Below are 17634 nucleotides of genomic sequence, written 5' to 3'. Positions count from 1 at the left end.
CGTTTCGTTTTACATGTAGCATAACAAAACTGAATGAAAACTGACTTTTACTCACTTAAGAATGATTTCAATCCGTTGAACAAGTTGTGGCTGTCGTGCATGGTCCAATATCCATATATTCTGTGACTCCCACAGAAAGAAACGACCCTCCACTCCCACTCCAACCAAAATGACGAAACAATTGTCCACCTTTGTGATGTAACCCTTTATGTTTAATTCAATGACTTTTGTTCGTATGGAATCTTCTATTGTTATATTGGAACGCTTCATAATTGAATGGGTGTACCTGAACGCCGTATACGGTTCACTTACAAAGCACACCCCCCCCCCGCCCTTTGCATCCTCTCTTCAAGGGGCCTGGCTTTTAGGCATCTGAATTCCCTGAATACTTCAGCGGAATTTTCGAGCCTGGGAAGACCAGCGTATCCCTCTTGTAATGCAGAGGTACCTACACCCCCTCAAACATAGCTGTGTATTGAAAGATTTGACACATGGAATTTGTGGTTGTTGGACGCCATTTTAAGTCCAAATACAGCACATATCAATATGCAGTCTAGTCTGGCACCCTATGTGCGCACATGCGGGTTTTTAGGGCACCGAAAATGGCGTTTAATCAAACAAGCGTCTCAGTAGAGCTCTAGCATAATCAGATTAAAGTTTCTGCTCCTCAGGAAGTTGAGAAAGTTTGAGGAATGGTCGAATTATGACCGCTGAACATGGATATGTTGTTGATGCGCCTTGGTTATATAAGACCCTACTAATATTATGCAAATAGTAACAAAAAATAAAAGATAATAAACGGTCGACAAAGGTCGTTATAATCAAGAATTTGTTTATTCACAAGAATCAATTTGTTCAAACTAAAAAATAAAAACAAAATAAAATTAATTAAGAGGTGAAGATATCATAGAGTGCCAAACAATGTGAACCGTTTAAACAAGGTAAAATAAGCAAGTTTGAATTAAAAGAAACATAAGAATTCCCTCTTGGTGTTGTTTAATGCTTTTCCTAAAGACAAGCAGAATATAGTAAACGAGTCGTGAACAGAACCCAATGCTCTTAGAGATAACCCTCCTTCCAAGTAAGACATTCAGTGGATGTACCCGCAGAAATACTGACCAGAGAAATAATGACCAGTTATTCTTTCAAGCAAAAAAAAAAAAGTAAAATAGTGCGTGAAATAAAAAACGTGAACAAACTTCACGGATTGTTTCAGCCTAGTTCATAGAACTCTTTTGTGAAAAAGGTTTTAAAAAAATCAAATAATAGCCTCAGTCTTTATAAGAAGTATGTATGTAAGCAGAAAATACTGCTTTTTGGCGGCCGTTGTTTTGCAGACAGAAGTATGTTATTACTACTTTAGCAGTGAGAAGTTTTTAACCAATCACAATTACTTGACATAAATTATGATATACGGTATTTTGTGCTTGTAATATTTTAGTCTGCTAAGAGCTATTGATCAGATTAGTTCTGTGTCTAAGCAGATTGACGGCAAGAGACAAGTTCTTTCCCTGTTTTATAAACAGTTCGTCTCAACCATGTTATTTTATTACTACTACTGAAAGTGAAATACTGACTGGTTAATCTTCCAAGCAAACTGAAAACAATTTGTTCGTTATTTATTTAATAAAACATTAATAAATAAATAATTAATAATAAATCTTACGGTTAAAAACGCCCCATTGGTCACGTTTCCTGTACACACACGTAAGATTACAATGCCGATGGCGAAAGGAGCCAACATATTTGTAAACACACCGAGATTGGTTTAATCACGTGATAGTGTTGGTAAAGTGGACATGGTTGCCTATTGCGACACGGAGGTATTTGTGGAAAAGTTATTGAGGTCTTTAGGGGGGTGCATGTTTTTAAATTAAAAAGTAAAACAGTAGATCAGTTCCGAGAATTATAAAATCGAAAACAAATTATAAAAAAGTTTTTAGTTGTTCTCAATATGATAAACAAGTTTATGTATTCTTGCCTTTTCCGTTTTAAAAGGATGGACAAAAGAAGCACAGAAAACATTCAAAGCTGACAAAAATAGCAGATAATGTTTTTTGAAAATGCAGACAGAAAAGAGCAACTTTAAATAATTATCTTAATAAATTATAATTTCTGCTCCGATAAAGTAAACCCTGTTTGTTGACTTATATACACAATGAAAACAGATTTGCTTCTTAAACTTTTGACAGAAAAACATTTTTCAGTCAATTTAATAATGATTTTTGTAACCGTTTCTTTCCAATATATAGAAACTTTGACATCTAATTACATACAAACCTTTGATACTTCTATCAAATCCTTTGGCGATTAAAGTACAATTGATTTTCGTCACAAGAAAAACGAAAAGATATGTCATTAAATTTACACCATAAAACCGTTCCCGGTCATAAATATTGATTATGTGTTTGAATATTGTCCTTGCCGTAAGTTCACGTAAGTAACACATACCATTCACTCAATGGGCAGGGTCCATACTTTGTAAAATGCTTCACTACATTTTCACGATCGCAGGGAAACATCAAACAGCGGAGCGTCCCATGGGAGAGTAAGAATGGCTGTGTTTACTTTTGGCTTATGACTTATTTATCAGTGTCTGTTTACTTTTGGTTATTATTTGATTATTGTTTGTGTTTACTTTTCGCTTTTGATGATTATTTTGCGGTATAGGGTAACACGCTTTACCTTTTTTTTCCGTCACGGAAATACATAAAGTTCTTACAAAATCAGCTTGTGATACTTAACTTCATACATACAAATCAAATTGAAAAATCTCTGCTCAAAATCTTTGAGGTAATGTGACCTTTTCTGTTGTATTTATACTGCGGTGCAAAAAAAAAAACCAACTTGCCATAATTTGTTCTGGCTGAAATACCAACAAATGTTTTAGAGTGATGGTTTTATATTTCCACATACAGCAAGAAAGCAACTTCTTCCAGTTGTATTAATATTCAAGATGGCTGCCTCCATAGCATCGCTGCTTGACCAATCGCAAAACAGGACGTGATGACGTCATAGCCAACCCTGTTAAAAGTAGCAGACGACAATAGTCGGCGTACAAAAGTCCCGATGACACCCAATTTATTTATACCAAACTTATTTTGTTTGTGACCATACCAAGGGCTGAATACTGTTTTAACATCACCTTCAAAAGCCTCTTGTAAACCTGAATTGAAAACCAGATGAGGATAAAGTTTGTTTGGTTCCGACTTTAGCTCCTTCATGCTGGGCCGTTGAGCCCGGCATACTGACACGCTGATAGAGTTGGTGATTGCCGGACGGGGTAGCTAAATCCACTCATTGATGTCGAATGTTGCTTGGCTTTAAGGCGAAGGGAGGCAATACTACTCGAGCAAGGCTCCCGGTAGACGTACGGAGAGGCCGGCACCGAGGCGTACGGGCACGCCGCAGCCCCGGGTGAATTGTTCAGGTTCTGATGGCTCATCACGCCGTTCACCGGTGAGGAAGGGAAACTAGAACTCATCGACGTCTGAGAGTTGAAACACATGGGTTGGTTTGATACTCCGGCAAGGGGATTGACGGAATTCAGCGACCATGGAAAGCTTTTCGCTCCGAGGGGGTTTGAGGCGGATTTAGCGGCCCAGTTGTTGTAGGAGTATCCGGAGTAGAGACCGTCATCGAATGGTTGCATCAAGCCGTTGAATTGAGCGCCGAACCCGTTCTTCAACTCGTTCATGTGGTTCCTTTCTCGTTTTCGCCATTTTGCCCGACGATTCTTGAACCAAATCTATAAAATAAAATAAAATAAAAAAGAATTAATCAACTACTAATATAAACACATAAACATAAAAATGGTAAACTCAAGCATTGTACTGCTTTTAAGTACCACCACTGGTAACCAAAAAATAAACAACCATACAAAGTAAAGAAAGTACGCTGTAAAGTCAGCACTTTCATGTAGTCCAAACTAGCGCCGACATGTTCAGCAAAAAAAGGGGAAAACACAAACACTTATAAATTGGTCAAAAAATTGTCGAGCATGAATAAAACAGTGACTGTCATTAGCAAAATAGTATTTGATTTGGAGTTAAACAAATAAAACAAAAGGTACACTTTACAGATCAGTGTCTGTTGGATGAAAGAGTCGTTTGTTTTGTAAAACCTAAGGCTAAAGTTGATACAAAGGTGTAGTCTTCTCAACAAAATGACCTCACTCAGTATTTGAATACAAAATAGTCGCTTGCTCTGTAACACATGAACAGTTCAAAGATGAAAATGTTTGTATGTCTTTTATAATGTACCTCCAATCAGTATTTTAGTTGTTTATGATTTAAACCTGCATAAAAGAGCCGTCTGCTTCCCTAAATTTCAACAATTGGAGTTAAGTAAATTTAGTTTTCTTAAAAACCATCACCTCTGATTTTCCTCTAACATAATTTCCATACAAGACGAATGTACTCTGGAAACACATGGGCTAACTCTATGTACATTATAAAACACATCAGAGCATTGTGAGTCATACAACCGCTTAGCAGACGACCCCCGTACAAAGTTTCACTCAACAGTTTCTCATCTTTTCCCGCCCGATGAGCCGTACGGAACGGAATTGGCGGGAAATGACAACCTTGGCAACCCTTCACAATTTCCCTGCACCGTGTGTGGGTAAAGAAAGAGAGAGAGAGAGGGGGGGGGTGAAGAGAATGTCTTCGGAACACCAAGACGCGCTAGCTTCAGCGTGCCTTCCCATTTCTTGCCTCCGCGTACACATCCGTCCAGACCCTAGTTTTCCTCATAAGCTCCCGATGAGAGATCTGAGGCCGACAGTTCATTCGGTATCTTCGAGTCTTTAATCATGTATATGGGTCTCAGGAACGTCTTAAAGTCACCCTGCCAGTCGTAGAAGACATCCAAAGGCAGTTGCAGGAAAACTTGATTTGTAAAGGTTAACACACTGTTGTTTGTCACGTTGTTTCGAGAGCGTGACGAATGAGATTTTTCGAGTCAACGACAGATTTTTTTTTTTAAAGAGTTGAAGAATTTCCCGAAGGGGGAAAGTCTTATTAGTTACATGACTCCAACAAAGGGTAGAAGTTTTAGTTACTTGCTTGTTATTTTATTATCAGTTATGGGTGTTTTAATCAAGACATGGCTGTATTACGATGCATAAACCATTGTTTGATCCAATGATAATACAGGCATGGGATTGGACACACAGTCAGTCAGAGTTAGAGAGAGTATGTCATGGAAAAGATAATTGGCTGAGGTTTGGCAGCCAAAACAAAAATCAAACAATCTACAATGGCAGACACAAATCTGCAATTACAGCCAAAAATCTACAACGGCAGCCACAATTCGGCAATAGCAGCCACAATTCGGCAATGACAGCCAAATATCTACAACGGCAGCCACACTTCTGCAATAGCAGCCACGGTTCGGCAATGACATCCAAAATTCGGCAAGCCAGCCACAATTCGGCAATAGCAGCCACGATTCGGCAATGACAGCCACAATTCGGCAATAGCAGTAAAAGTTCGGCAATGACAGACACAATTCGGCAATAGCAGCCATAATTCGGCAATGACAGCCACAATTCGGCAATGACAGCCACAATTCAGCAATAGGAGTCGCAATTGGGCAATATCAGCCACAACTCGCCAATATCAGCCACAATTCGGCAATGACAGCCAAAATTAGGCAATAACAGCCACAATTCGGCAATAGCAGCCACAATTCAGCAACAGCAGCCACAATTCGGCAGTAGCAACCCAAATTCCTCCAAATATTTCCCAAATCGGCCGAACTCAAAACAAAATTAAACTAAATAATGTTTCCCCTTCAGTCACTCAAATGAAATATTTCACTACTTAACTCTGAACTTAATAATCCCGTCATCAATTCATTACTGCCCTCAAACAATAAACTTCCCAGTTTTTACTAATTAGTAGAGAAGAAGAGGCAGTCATTCGACCGTTACACCAATATGGTGCTCAAAGTATTAGACTTTCTCGCCTGTTTTCATCAAACAGTTGCACAACTCCTTGACCCAGAAATGTCTAGAGGATCGAGAGAGTGAATGAGAGGAGGAAGGGTATGTAGTTTCTTAGTGACAGTTGCCCCACGGCAGGAATTACCCATGCATGGATAAACCTTCTGTCATAATTGTCATGTTTGGGAAGATGGTACTTTTTTTATTGTCAAAAAGATTTATTGAGCGCAAGTATAGACAATTTTGCTTGTCATTCGAGTGTATTTCGTACATTGTCCATAGCATATAGAAAAGTTTTTTTTTTTTTTCATTTTAAACAACACCATTCCTTCATACAAGAAATTATTCAAATTAATACTCCTGATACGGTTTCTGATTAGGCTCAAGCTTGGAGTCGGAATAGGCTCAGGTTTAGGCTCCAACTGTAAACATCTTAAAGACGAACACTTTCGTCACATGGCTTACAACAGGCAGATACATGCCTGAAGACGGAGCCTCTGAGTGCATATGCCGAGATATTAAAAGTGACCAGGGATAAAAATCTCTAGAGTTAATATATCAATCTGTGGTTTTGTATATATGCGGCAAAACACCATACGTAAATAATACCAATGATTGTGGATTATCATTTGTAATTTCCCCCACACTTTTTCTGAAGCGTTTCAGATACCCTTAACGTGTCGACCTACCTGACTACCCCCCCCCCCCCATTGATGTCAACACTACCATGTCAACTATCCTGCACTTTTCTTCTTATATTTTATGATTATGATTTTTTTCTCCAAGACGGTTCAAGTTCCCGCCTATTTTCATCATCATCAGCGACCCTCGAAAAATGGTTCATCTGAACCGTCTGATGGTTTTACCACGTCGTGGCACCTTCAGCGGAATCTGCAATTGCGTCTACCCGGAAACGTGTGAATTCATCTTCACCAGGCCCATCATCTTTAACTTCTTTCACACAATTCCATGTGTGTGGTGGTGTGGTCAGACGACTGTTTTATGTCTGGTTTATATTTTCGCATTTCAGCAAGAACATTAGGCGGTCATCTTGCACGTTCACCAGAGATTATTTGCACTGTCATTATTTACGTGCAGTAAGCACCGGAAGGTAAGCATGCCTTTGAGTGTGCTTACGGTTAACATTGCTTGGAAACAAAATCGCACAGTAAGCACACAAACAGCCTTTATATAAGCAACTCTATGAAGTTAGGCACTGGTATTTACAGTGTGACATGAAATAGTCGTTGACGATCATCAGATCAAGAAAGCAGATAATAATAGGTAGAAGCGGTAAACCGGGCGAGTACCGACTGGGTGCTCCAGCGCTTATGGACCGCTGCTACCGTTGAGTGACGATCACCGACAAGGCAGCACTTTTTTTTCTCTCCAAACAATTTTCTCAACAGACGCCGACCGGTCTCTTCAACGCAGGTGTCACAAAGTGTATGTTAAGAGTCTGCATTTTAGATAAACCTGAACATAACACCCCGTAGGGTTTTGAGACTTAATAACTTTGGCAGACTTCTATTTTGGACGAAGAAGGGGGAATTAATAATAATAACAAGCGATGTTTGTTCATTTATTTATTCATCTTTGCCCTTTTCCTTTCGAAACAAATTCCTGTTTTGTTTTTAACGCCTATTAAACTTGTAAAATTCATTCATTTCTTTTTATTATGTATTGCCACTAATGGAGTGCCTGTTGTTGTTTTTTGCTATTCATCTGTTCTTGGGGCATATATATTTTTTTATAGTTCAGTTCCTATTTAGGAATTTGTTTTCATAGAGTCTCAATTTCAAAACGTTTCAAATTTTATCAAAAGTGACGTGAACAAAGCTCTTCTTCAGGCCAATCACTTTTTTTCTTTTCAATCAAGCCTCAAGCGTCAAAACTCCTTGAGAATACGCAGCACCGTTTATTAAACCAAACTTCATCAATATAATTAGTTTTGACCCTAATACAACGGTGTGTATTTAAGGCAGTGGACACTATTGGTAATTACTCAAAATAATTATTATCATAAAACCTTTCTTGATTACAAGTAATGGGGAGAGGTTGATAGTATAAAAAATTGTGAGAAACGGCTCCCTCTGAAGTAATGTAGTTTTCGAAAAAGAAGTAATTTTTCACGAATTTGATTTCGAGACCTCAGATTTGGAATTTGAGGTCTCGAAATCAAGCATCTGAAAGCACACAATTTCGTGTGACAATGGTGTTTTTTCTTCCATTATTATCTCGCAACTTCGACGACCGATTGAGCTCAAATTTTCACAGGTTTATTATGTTATGCATATGTTGAGATACACCAACTGTGACGACTAGTCTTTGACAATTACCAATAGTGTCCACTGCCTTTAAGCACCGTTTACTTGGTATTTTCCCGAAATATGAAAGAAATCCACAGACAAAATTACTCCAGTGGGATTCGAACCCCGATCTTAGCATTGCTAAAGCAGATGTCTTACCACAGATGAGGAAGTTCGAATCATGTGTTGGCAGCGGGTATCGCGAGGACTCAATAGTTATTATTTTCGAATCAGGGATTACAATTACTAGTCTGAATCCTTTCCCTAGTTCTTTGTGGAAGAACAACATCCCAGGCCAATAAAACAACATCAACAAAATAATGTCAACTCAACATTCCTCCTTCCCTTCCTAGTCTTCCCTACCCTACAGTAGATACTTAAGACTTGTAAAGACATCTCAGAAGGAAGGGACGGTAAAAGATAAGATGTTTTAGCAATCGGGAACAAGATGAAGATATTCTCCATGACGAAGAAGAAAACCCTGAAGGCTAGATGTTAAAAAATTGTTTCGGATCATGGAAAAGTATCCGGTCCAATATCCATTCTCAAGTCTTGTGTTACACGGCATAGGTCATCGGGTGAAGTACAGTTACACTAGCAATCAAAAGAATGATTTCTGTCTTGGTCTCCCCCCCCCCCCCTAAAAAAAAAAAAATCCGAATTTCATCCAATCGCTCTACTGTAACCAATATCTTGATTTCTTTCAACGATTGCAGCGTGGAGTAAAAACCTATAATTGGAAATTTTCCGGTGGAAGTATTGCCGTCACACCATGATCAATTTCCTAAATTAAAACACAAAGGTGAACAAAAATGCCTATGGTTAAATTCCTCTGCCTAATTCTGTGAAACGAAAGTCCACAATTGCTTTGTAGTACAAGTGAGTACCAGGCATCACAGTTAATGACTAGTCTTAATTCGTTGACTTATAAGCAGTTCTAGTATTCTTGAGTATATCTGAGGTCAATTTGTTGCAAGTTTACGTCTTAGACAAAGACTAAGGTTGAGTTCACGTGACCTTTTGGCCACACATGATTGGTTAGTTCTTTAATTTATTACAAGTTATAATATAACACGAGAAGCTGACTAGTACGTTTAGATCAGTTTTGGGTGAACAGATACAAAACTTGAAATGCGTTTAACAAATGATAGTAAGTCAAGATTTAAACTGTGTAAGTAGTTCTAAAGTTCAGTTTGGTTAGATGGTTGGATTTGTGTCAAGATGTTTATGGTTTTAAGATCATGTAATTATCTGTGTATTCAATAATAATAAATGCCTGCTCAAGCCACTCAGTACAAACGAAAGGTTTATACGTATGTCGTATGTGGTAATATATAGGAATCATTGGTTTAAACAGACGTAATACGCGTCTGTTATAGTTTTTCTGTATTGTATTTACTTTCTGTGTTTTTTATGGATGTTCATCCGTTCTTCCTTTGAGGGGGGGGGGGGGGGGGGGGTTCGGGTGTTGATCTAGAACCATAATTAGTCTTCCACCGAGCCGATGTACTCTCCATGCAACCCAATCTCTCCAGCCCGTCTCTCCGCGCCGATCATCGGTATGGTATCACCGAGCGAGGGGAAGGACACGGCCGATGAATTTGAAACCAAACTCCCCCTTCTCTGTTTCCCTTCAATGGTTTCAAGAAATTAATTTGTGTTTATTCGAGAGAGGGTGATCTCTGCGAATGAGACCGGGATCGGATTGCAAACTGGACTCTGAAGGAAGGAAAATGTGGAGGAATTTGAGAATGAAGATGTGTCGTATTTACTTCTCTGTTGACAAATGATTCTGATTTCAAAGGGGAATTGCAGCGAACTTGAAACATCTTCATGACCAAGGACTGCAAACATGTCATAGAAATTTTATACGACAGTTTAATTGAAAACTTTGTCCTCGGGATGTAAATAAGCTATTTGGGGAATGGGATGTTTTGACGGAGAGTAAGTTCAGAGAAGAATAAATAAACAAATATATATAAATGAATAAACGAATAACTTAATCGATTAAATAAATAAATAAATTAGCAGTCAGGCACGATCTCACAACTTGGCCACAACTTGTAAAGATTTTTTTTTATCAGATCAAAGGACAGATGAAGAAACAAATGGTCAAAAGTGAATCTCCAGATGCAATAAAATACAACAAGTCTGGCTGGTCAATGGTAAAGAACGGAGTATAGGATTTCATAGAACTGTACAATAATGCCAAAGCGTAAACTAATTATAATCACCCCCCGGCAGTCAAGTTTGGGAATAATCTGTAAAGATTAATCAATACTAGGCCATCCTTTCTTCTTATGCTATAGAGGTTTTTATTGGAAACGATTACACAAGGTAATATGGTGCTTAAAGAGTACAGAGTTGATTATTAATGAAAAAGTCATCTGTCGGAAATACAGTACCCAGTTACAACACTATAAGCAAATCAGTAAACAAACCGTGACGTCATCATTGGATTGGGGGGGGCGCTAGCTAACCATCCCACAACTTCCGAAAATTAACATTGGTTTCATTACTTCCTGCGTACGAACACCACTCGGTCAAAGTAAACTGTGTCACCTACTCCAAATGGTTCCAATATTGCTTTACCAGACGGGTACACGGTGGGCTAATTGGGGGGTACATGTTTATTCGCAACCACCCTCAACAGGGGTGTCATTTAAGTTCAAGGAATACACTCGGAAGGGGGACAACAAAATATGTTCTAGCTTAAAGGCACAGGGGTGGATTTCACAAAGAGTTAGGGCTAGTCTTATGTCGAGTTAGGACCATATACTCGTCCTATATATAGGACTATCCATGCAATTTGTATATCTCGTAGGACTAGTCCTAAGTTAGGACTAGTCCTAACTCTTTGTGAAATCGCCCCTACTGGACACCTTTAGTAATTGTCAAAGACCAGAATTCTCACTTGGTGTATCCAAACATATGCATAAAATAACAAATCTGTGACAACTTTGACGCAATAACTGGTCATCGAAGTAGTAAGAGAATAATAAAACAAGACACACCCTTGTTGTAGAAATTGGTTGGCTTTCAGATGCCTTATAATATTGCTCACAATGTCTTATACTATCAACAGCTGTTCGTTGCTCATTCCAAGTAAGTTTTTAAGCTAACAATTCTTTTCAGTAATTACCAATAGTGTCCAGTGCCTTTAAGTTGACCACCGTGGTCAGGGAGGGATGTGTAAGTACACATGTACTCTGTGCTACTGCACTGATTTTTAAGTCCAGACTTTTTTGGTAGATTGAAAAGATTGCTGACCTTCGACAAATTGCCAATCGAAATCGATGTAATTTGGATGATTGTATTTCCATATTTCTAGGTAGAGAAGGGTTTCTTGTTCAGACTGTAGGATTTGTTATATGTCACGAAGCCATATTAACTCAATATTCACAACGAGAACATATAGAAACCGAATATTACTGATTATAATTTAACACATTTTGTCATTTGATGCTCAAACATCGCAACATAGAGTCGAACCAGTAACTAGCGTGGTTCATCATTGGTCACCGTACAATCTTTACAATCGTCTAGCTTTACTATTCACACCGTGCTACACCAATCTGTTAAACATCATCAGATACGGCGGCCATGTTGTCTACAAAATATTGTCTTCAAACAGCAGTTTAACATTATGTTTCTGTGGAGCATTTTTACTCAAGTCTTGTTTTGGACTCTAGTCTTGCACATGGCGGTGTAGTCGATATCCTTTCACAGCAAATGTCTTACTGGTATCAAATCCATCAAGTATAATTGTTACCCTTTAAACAATTAACTTTCATAAGTGGTTATTTTCGGTGCTAGTTGTATAGTGGGCAAATTTGAAGACATCTATGGCACAATAAGTAGCCTACGCAATGACAGTTCCCTATTCACCTTTTCACTGTGGCTTTTTACGTTCAACTTCCCTTGGGAAGGGCCGCAGTATTTACTTATTCGCGCGTTTTGTAAAAGACAACAGTTAAATAATTACGCCATTACAGGGAAGTCGATTCCTTATTCACTGTTATACATTTACACTTCAAGGAGTTGGTTAACCCTAGTGTTTCTGGATCACATAGTAAGCATCCTTGTTTACAGGTTTCATCGTGCTTGTGAGCTACAATGATTAAAGGCATTGTACACGATTGTCAAAGACCAGTGTTCTCACTTAGTGTATCCCATCATAAGCATGAAATAACAAGCCTGTGAAAATTTGGGCTCAATCGGTCATCGAAGTTGCGAGATATTAATTAAAGAAAAAACATCCTTGTTGCACCATGGTCACGCGAGGTTGTGTGCTTTCAGATGCTTGATTTCGAGACCTCAAATTCTAAATCTGAGGTCTCGAAATCAAATTTGTGGAAAATTACTTCTTTCTCGAAAACTATGTCACTTCAGAGAGAGCCGTTTATCACAATGTTTTATACTACCAACCTCTCTCCATTACTTGTAATCAAGAAAGGATTTATGATAATAATTATTTTGAGTAACTACCAATAGTATCCACTGCCTTTAAGTTCACTTTGGAGGCATCATTGGTTTCATTACCAGAAACATGTATCTAATAATGGCCACATCATGGCAGAGTAAGATTGGTTCAACTGGTTTAGAATATCACTTCAATTATAGTGAGGAATTGAATTGAAAATAGTACAAGCTAATATTTCAAACTGATGTTGAATCAAGAGGATTTGATTTGATTTGATTTGGATCAAATGATCTAAAATTCAAATGTTTAAGATTGCTTTGTTTCAAGTGATTTCATCCCTACGACGATGGGTTCAATTGGTTCTGATCTTCTGATTTTCTGATTTTCTTTGTCTTGCTACGTCACTCATGACAGTTAGTGTTGGGAATGTCCTTCTACCCTTCGCCCTGATCTTGCCACACAAAGCACAACAACAAAATCACCCGTAGGGGACTGATGAAAAACAACAAGGAGAAAAACAACAACTTTCGATACCAAACAAAAAATGAAGAAAAGAAACCTACCCTAACTCTTGCTTCTGTTAAGTTTGTCCAGGCTGATATTTCTTCTCGAGTTGACATGTCCGGGTAGCGGTTCCGGGCGAAATGTGCCTCAAGCTCTTGCAGCTGCTGGCTGGTGAAATGCGTCCTCTGACGGCGCTGTCTTCGCTTCTTACCCGCATCACCATCGCCGTTGCTTTCGTCGACTGGCCCCGTGGCTTGCTCTTCCGCTGTCGCTGATTCTGGAAAACCGGAACAAGCCAAGAATAACATGGATAAGGTCATTTTAAGGGTTAACCCGCAAACAACAATACCGGGGATGTGGAGTTCTTAGTCCGGGGTATGTCAAGTCTGTGTTTGAGTGTCTGGACATACAGAGCAAAACACTCATGTCACTGTGTTTGTTTCGCCGAACGAAATCTTATGACGATGGGCCGGGAAAGTAAACCATGTCACACCAAGCAATGGACAGTTTAGAAATGAAGGAAAAAACAAGCGAACAGTTCAACTAACGTTCACTTTAGAACAAAGTAAAGTTTTGTTTGAGTATAGAGAAACAAATGTTAAGCTTCAGTCTGAAATCGTCGTCACCGATTCGATTTTTTTTTATATCAGTTGGCTCCCTCTACAAGGTGATATTATGTTGTGTCAGAAAAGAAATGTTAAAGTCGAAAAATAAGCATCTTTAAATCTCATAAATCACTGATTTTGAAATCTGGATTTTCCTGACGAAACTTTTTTTCTTCAGCCAAACGGGAGCGGCTTTTTCATGAACTTGTTTCAGATATCTAAAATGGAAATCTAGAGAATGGGAATTAATTCACCCTAATCCCTCCAAAAACAATGAAAGTTATTTTTAATAATGAGTGTCTGTCTCGAGCGCTGACATCCAGCAAGAAAAACATGAAGATAATTCAAGATTCATTTCATTTTGTATCAATGCTAATCTAAAGTGAATTAAATTAATTTTAGTAATACAAATACATTTTAACATAATTCACATATAAAAGTCAACAAACGTATACTTCTTCAACTCCAAACCTGTTTCATAAGCATAACAAAATCAACCATCAATATAAGACCAACTTAGTTTTAACTTTTCCAAAACGTAGGTAATATAATTTCCCCCTGTTATGTAACAAGTCGTATGAGAGACAAATTTGTCTAGAATTTGACTCAGTGACGTCACCATATGTTTTTATTGCAATGATATAAACCAACCCGAAGGGTCAGAGAAAGGTCGATCTGAAATTGAATTTTAAATGCTATTTATTCCCTTAATTCCAGGACGTCCATCGATTTAATTGGCTCTGTTGGCGGACTTAACTCTGGCTTATTGAAAGACGTAAACATATTTATAAAAGTCTCCAACAATTCCACTCAGACGACAATGTAAAAAAAGTTGAGTGGATAGAATTCTAAATATAAGTACGACTATACCTAAACCATGAGGGGGTAGAAGTTTGGGTGGGTTCTACCTTACAGCAAACCTGTAAAATTGAAAACATTCTCCGTGCGTTATGTGACATTTCCGATCCCTGGATTTCCTTGTGTTTTTGAGGTAGCAATCGCCCCCAGACTGTAGGTGCACTTGCAAGACGCATTTTGCGAGGAATATGAAATGGGACGGCGACTGTGGACAAGTTTTCTGTTTTAAAATAATCCAGTGAGGTACGCGTCAGTTTTTATATTAAAACATATATATTAGATTTCTTGCCTCTTTGATAGGGCACACTGGTCGAACCTCCGAAGTGTTTTAACAACAGTTTTCTTATTAATAATAACAATAAATTAATTCAAAGATTTACTGCTGAGATATCCAAAGAAACTACCCCTTGTTAGTTATTAGTTATTAATAACTAAGTAGTTATATTCGTTGCAAAATAACTATTGTGTGTTTTGTGTGTTTTAACTGTTTAACCTTTTAGCTCTTTTTAAAGAATCTTTTATACTGTACATGTTCTAGTGCAATTCAACCATATCGGTTGTCATAGTGTTCATTCCTTTGTAATGTTTTTATGAAATAAACCAATGAATATTTAAAAAAATATACATAAACATAATAACTGCCGGTGCTAATTACAATTATAATAGATTGGTATCACTGTGGTATCGCTGAAAGGGTGACTGTTAACTGTTGATAAACTCTATATAGTTACTCATTAGGTTCATATCCTTTTGGGGAAATTAGTTAACAAGCAATCTTCAAGAAGAATAACACATTTAGATTTCGTTTTACAAATAATTTGCCAGTGGGTTTGTTAGACAAAACAGTATGCTAATGCAACCAAATTGTCCCAATAGCATATTGATTCCAAACTGCTTGGACCAAATAGCCTCGTTTGAGAAGGATCTCCTTGTAGTAACGCTCGTCTTAGAGACCCGATTACCGGAGGTAGACATCCCCCTAACAGTTATCATCGACAGTTAAGTTAGAAGGTAAATACAATATCAGATATTACTGAAAATCTGACACTAAATTCTGCAGACCATTCACGATAAGTCACTCTGGGCTTGAGAACATTTCAATGTTTCGACGAAATATAAAGTAACCCAATAACAGATATTATTAATAATTGGACACAACAGTCTGCAGAGCATTCCCAATAAATCACTCTGAACTGTTGAACTTGTCAACCTATTGACGAAGTATAAAGGATGTGTGTTCATTTATAAGAACAGCGGAAATGCAATGTTGGATTTCGTCATTTGAATGATTTGTTGTATTAATACAATACAATCGTGATAACCGAATTCAACAACTATACAACTGTCTACCTACTTTTTCTTTGTTAATGGTGTAAAGTAACAAACTACAAGGAAAACTGGCCGAGTAAATGTGGAGCTAATTTTAAAGAAACATCAACTAGATCAGGATCTGAACCTGTAACCTCCGTGTTGCCATTATATTAAAGGAACACGTTGCCTTGGATCGGTCGAGTTGGTCTTTGAAAAGCGTTGGTAACCAAGTTGTTGTAAAATGCATACGATTAGAAAGGTTTTTTTAAAGTAGAATATATTGATCCACACAAGTATCACTCGAAATTGCACGGCTTTCCTTTTACCTCGTCGACTAACACGGTCGGCCATTTGTGAGAGTCAAATTTTTGACTCCCATAAATGGCCGACCGTGTTAGTTCGCCAAGTAAAAGGAAAACCACGCAATTTCGAAGCAAATTTGTGTGGATCATTGTAATATACTTTTAAAATATCTTTCTAATCATATGTATTTTATAACAAAATGTTACAAACGCTTTCAAAGACCAACTCGTCCGATCCAAGGCAACGTGTTCCTTTAACAGAACAGTGGGTTGGTTTTGATACTCCTGTACTACATCGAAAACAGGCAGCGGTTTTAAGTGATGGAATCAGTCTGTATTCAATATAGCTGCTCCTTAATTTATAAAATTAGCAAAATATAAAATCACACCATGAAGAAACAAGTGGAAACTCTCGTTACGGACGTTACGGAGCAACTAAAAGGGTGTTGTGTGCAATCCACACTTAATAGTAGGGCAAGTGGTGGTAAAATTGTTTTATAATTTCGATTAATTTTAGTTACAGACGCTAAAGAAAGCAACTAAAAAGGTGTTGTGTATAAAATCCACGTATCATACAAGATCACACCATGCATAACAAGTGGAGAAAAGTTACTGATGCTTTAGAATTAGCAACACAAAGATGTTGGGTACAATCCACATATATTAGGTGGGAAATTGGTGATAAATTGGTGGTAAATTGGTGGTAAATTACGATTACAAGGGTTGTTCATACCATGTGTGTCCGCGGATAGTCTAGTACAGCCAAGAGAAGACACGACGCTAGGGGTAGTCCGGCTGTACCTTGATGCCGATGATTCGGCTCCAGCAGCGGCGGTCATACTGATCAAAGCCCCGGTCGGATTCCTCGAAGACGACTCGGCACTCACAAGGTCCTCTAACGTAGCAAGTGGATCACTGAGTCCGTTCATGGTTTACTTATCAATCAAAGGAAGAGTCCGGAACAAGATTGGATGCAGTGTGTGTTTATCCGGTTGAGTCCGGTTGTTCCTGCTTGCTGTTGTTGATGACGATGAGCCCGAAATGGATTTACCTAAAAATGATGATTAGGGCTGTGTGACGAAGCCGAGGAGAAAAGTGGGACGGACTGACGGGAATCCGGGGGGATAAACACGGAGCCTAGCAGAGTCCAATACGATTTGAAAGCTGTGTGGTGACAGGAACAGCCTCGTGTGTTATGAGCCTATCTGAAGACTACACACCCGGACTATCCAAGTTTAGTGTGAGAGGGTAGGACTGGGTTGAAGCAGAAATCCTGGTTTGGAGTTTGGTTTAGCCGGATTTGGTTTCTGCTATTCAGCTTTTGGTTGATTCAATGGAGAGAGCTCCCTACCAAAGCTTGATGTCTACCCCGTAG

The 17634-nt window shown here is 38.4% G+C and overlaps 2 protein-coding genes across 9 annotated transcripts in view; both read right to left on the bottom strand.

Moving 5' to 3' along the window:
* LOC139953082 (pituitary homeobox x-like) overlaps window positions 1–147 on the bottom strand; it is a 66484-nt gene extending 66337 nt beyond the window's left edge. For both annotated transcript variants that reach the window (XM_071952484.1, XM_071952485.1), the window contains exon 1: window positions 56–147. The gene's annotated coding sequence lies outside the window, so the exon portion shown is untranslated. The remainder of the gene's footprint in view (window positions 1–55) is intronic.
* A 699-nt stretch (window positions 148–846) lies between these two features.
* The window catches only part of LOC139952911 (pituitary homeobox 3-like), a 39750-nt gene continuing 22962 nt past the window's right edge, over window positions 847–17634 (bottom strand). For all 7 annotated transcript variants that reach the window (XM_071952207.1, XM_071952205.1, XM_071952209.1 and 4 more), the window contains 2 exons: window positions 13243–13460; window positions 847–3748 (listed from right to left, as the gene is read on the bottom strand). In XM_071952207.1, coding sequence (XP_071808308.1) covers window positions 3221–3748; window positions 13243–13460 — 746 coding nt within the window. In that variant the 3' untranslated portion in view covers window positions 847–3220. The remainder of the gene's footprint in view (window positions 3749–13242; window positions 13461–17634) is intronic.

The sequence above is a fragment of the Asterias amurensis genome, chromosome 21 (genome assembly GCF_032118995.1).
Source record: "Asterias amurensis chromosome 21, ASM3211899v1".
NCBI lineage: Eukaryota > Metazoa > Echinodermata > Asteroidea > Forcipulatida > Asteriidae > Asterias > Asterias amurensis.
This window is presented reverse-complemented; position numbering and strand designations above follow the sequence as displayed.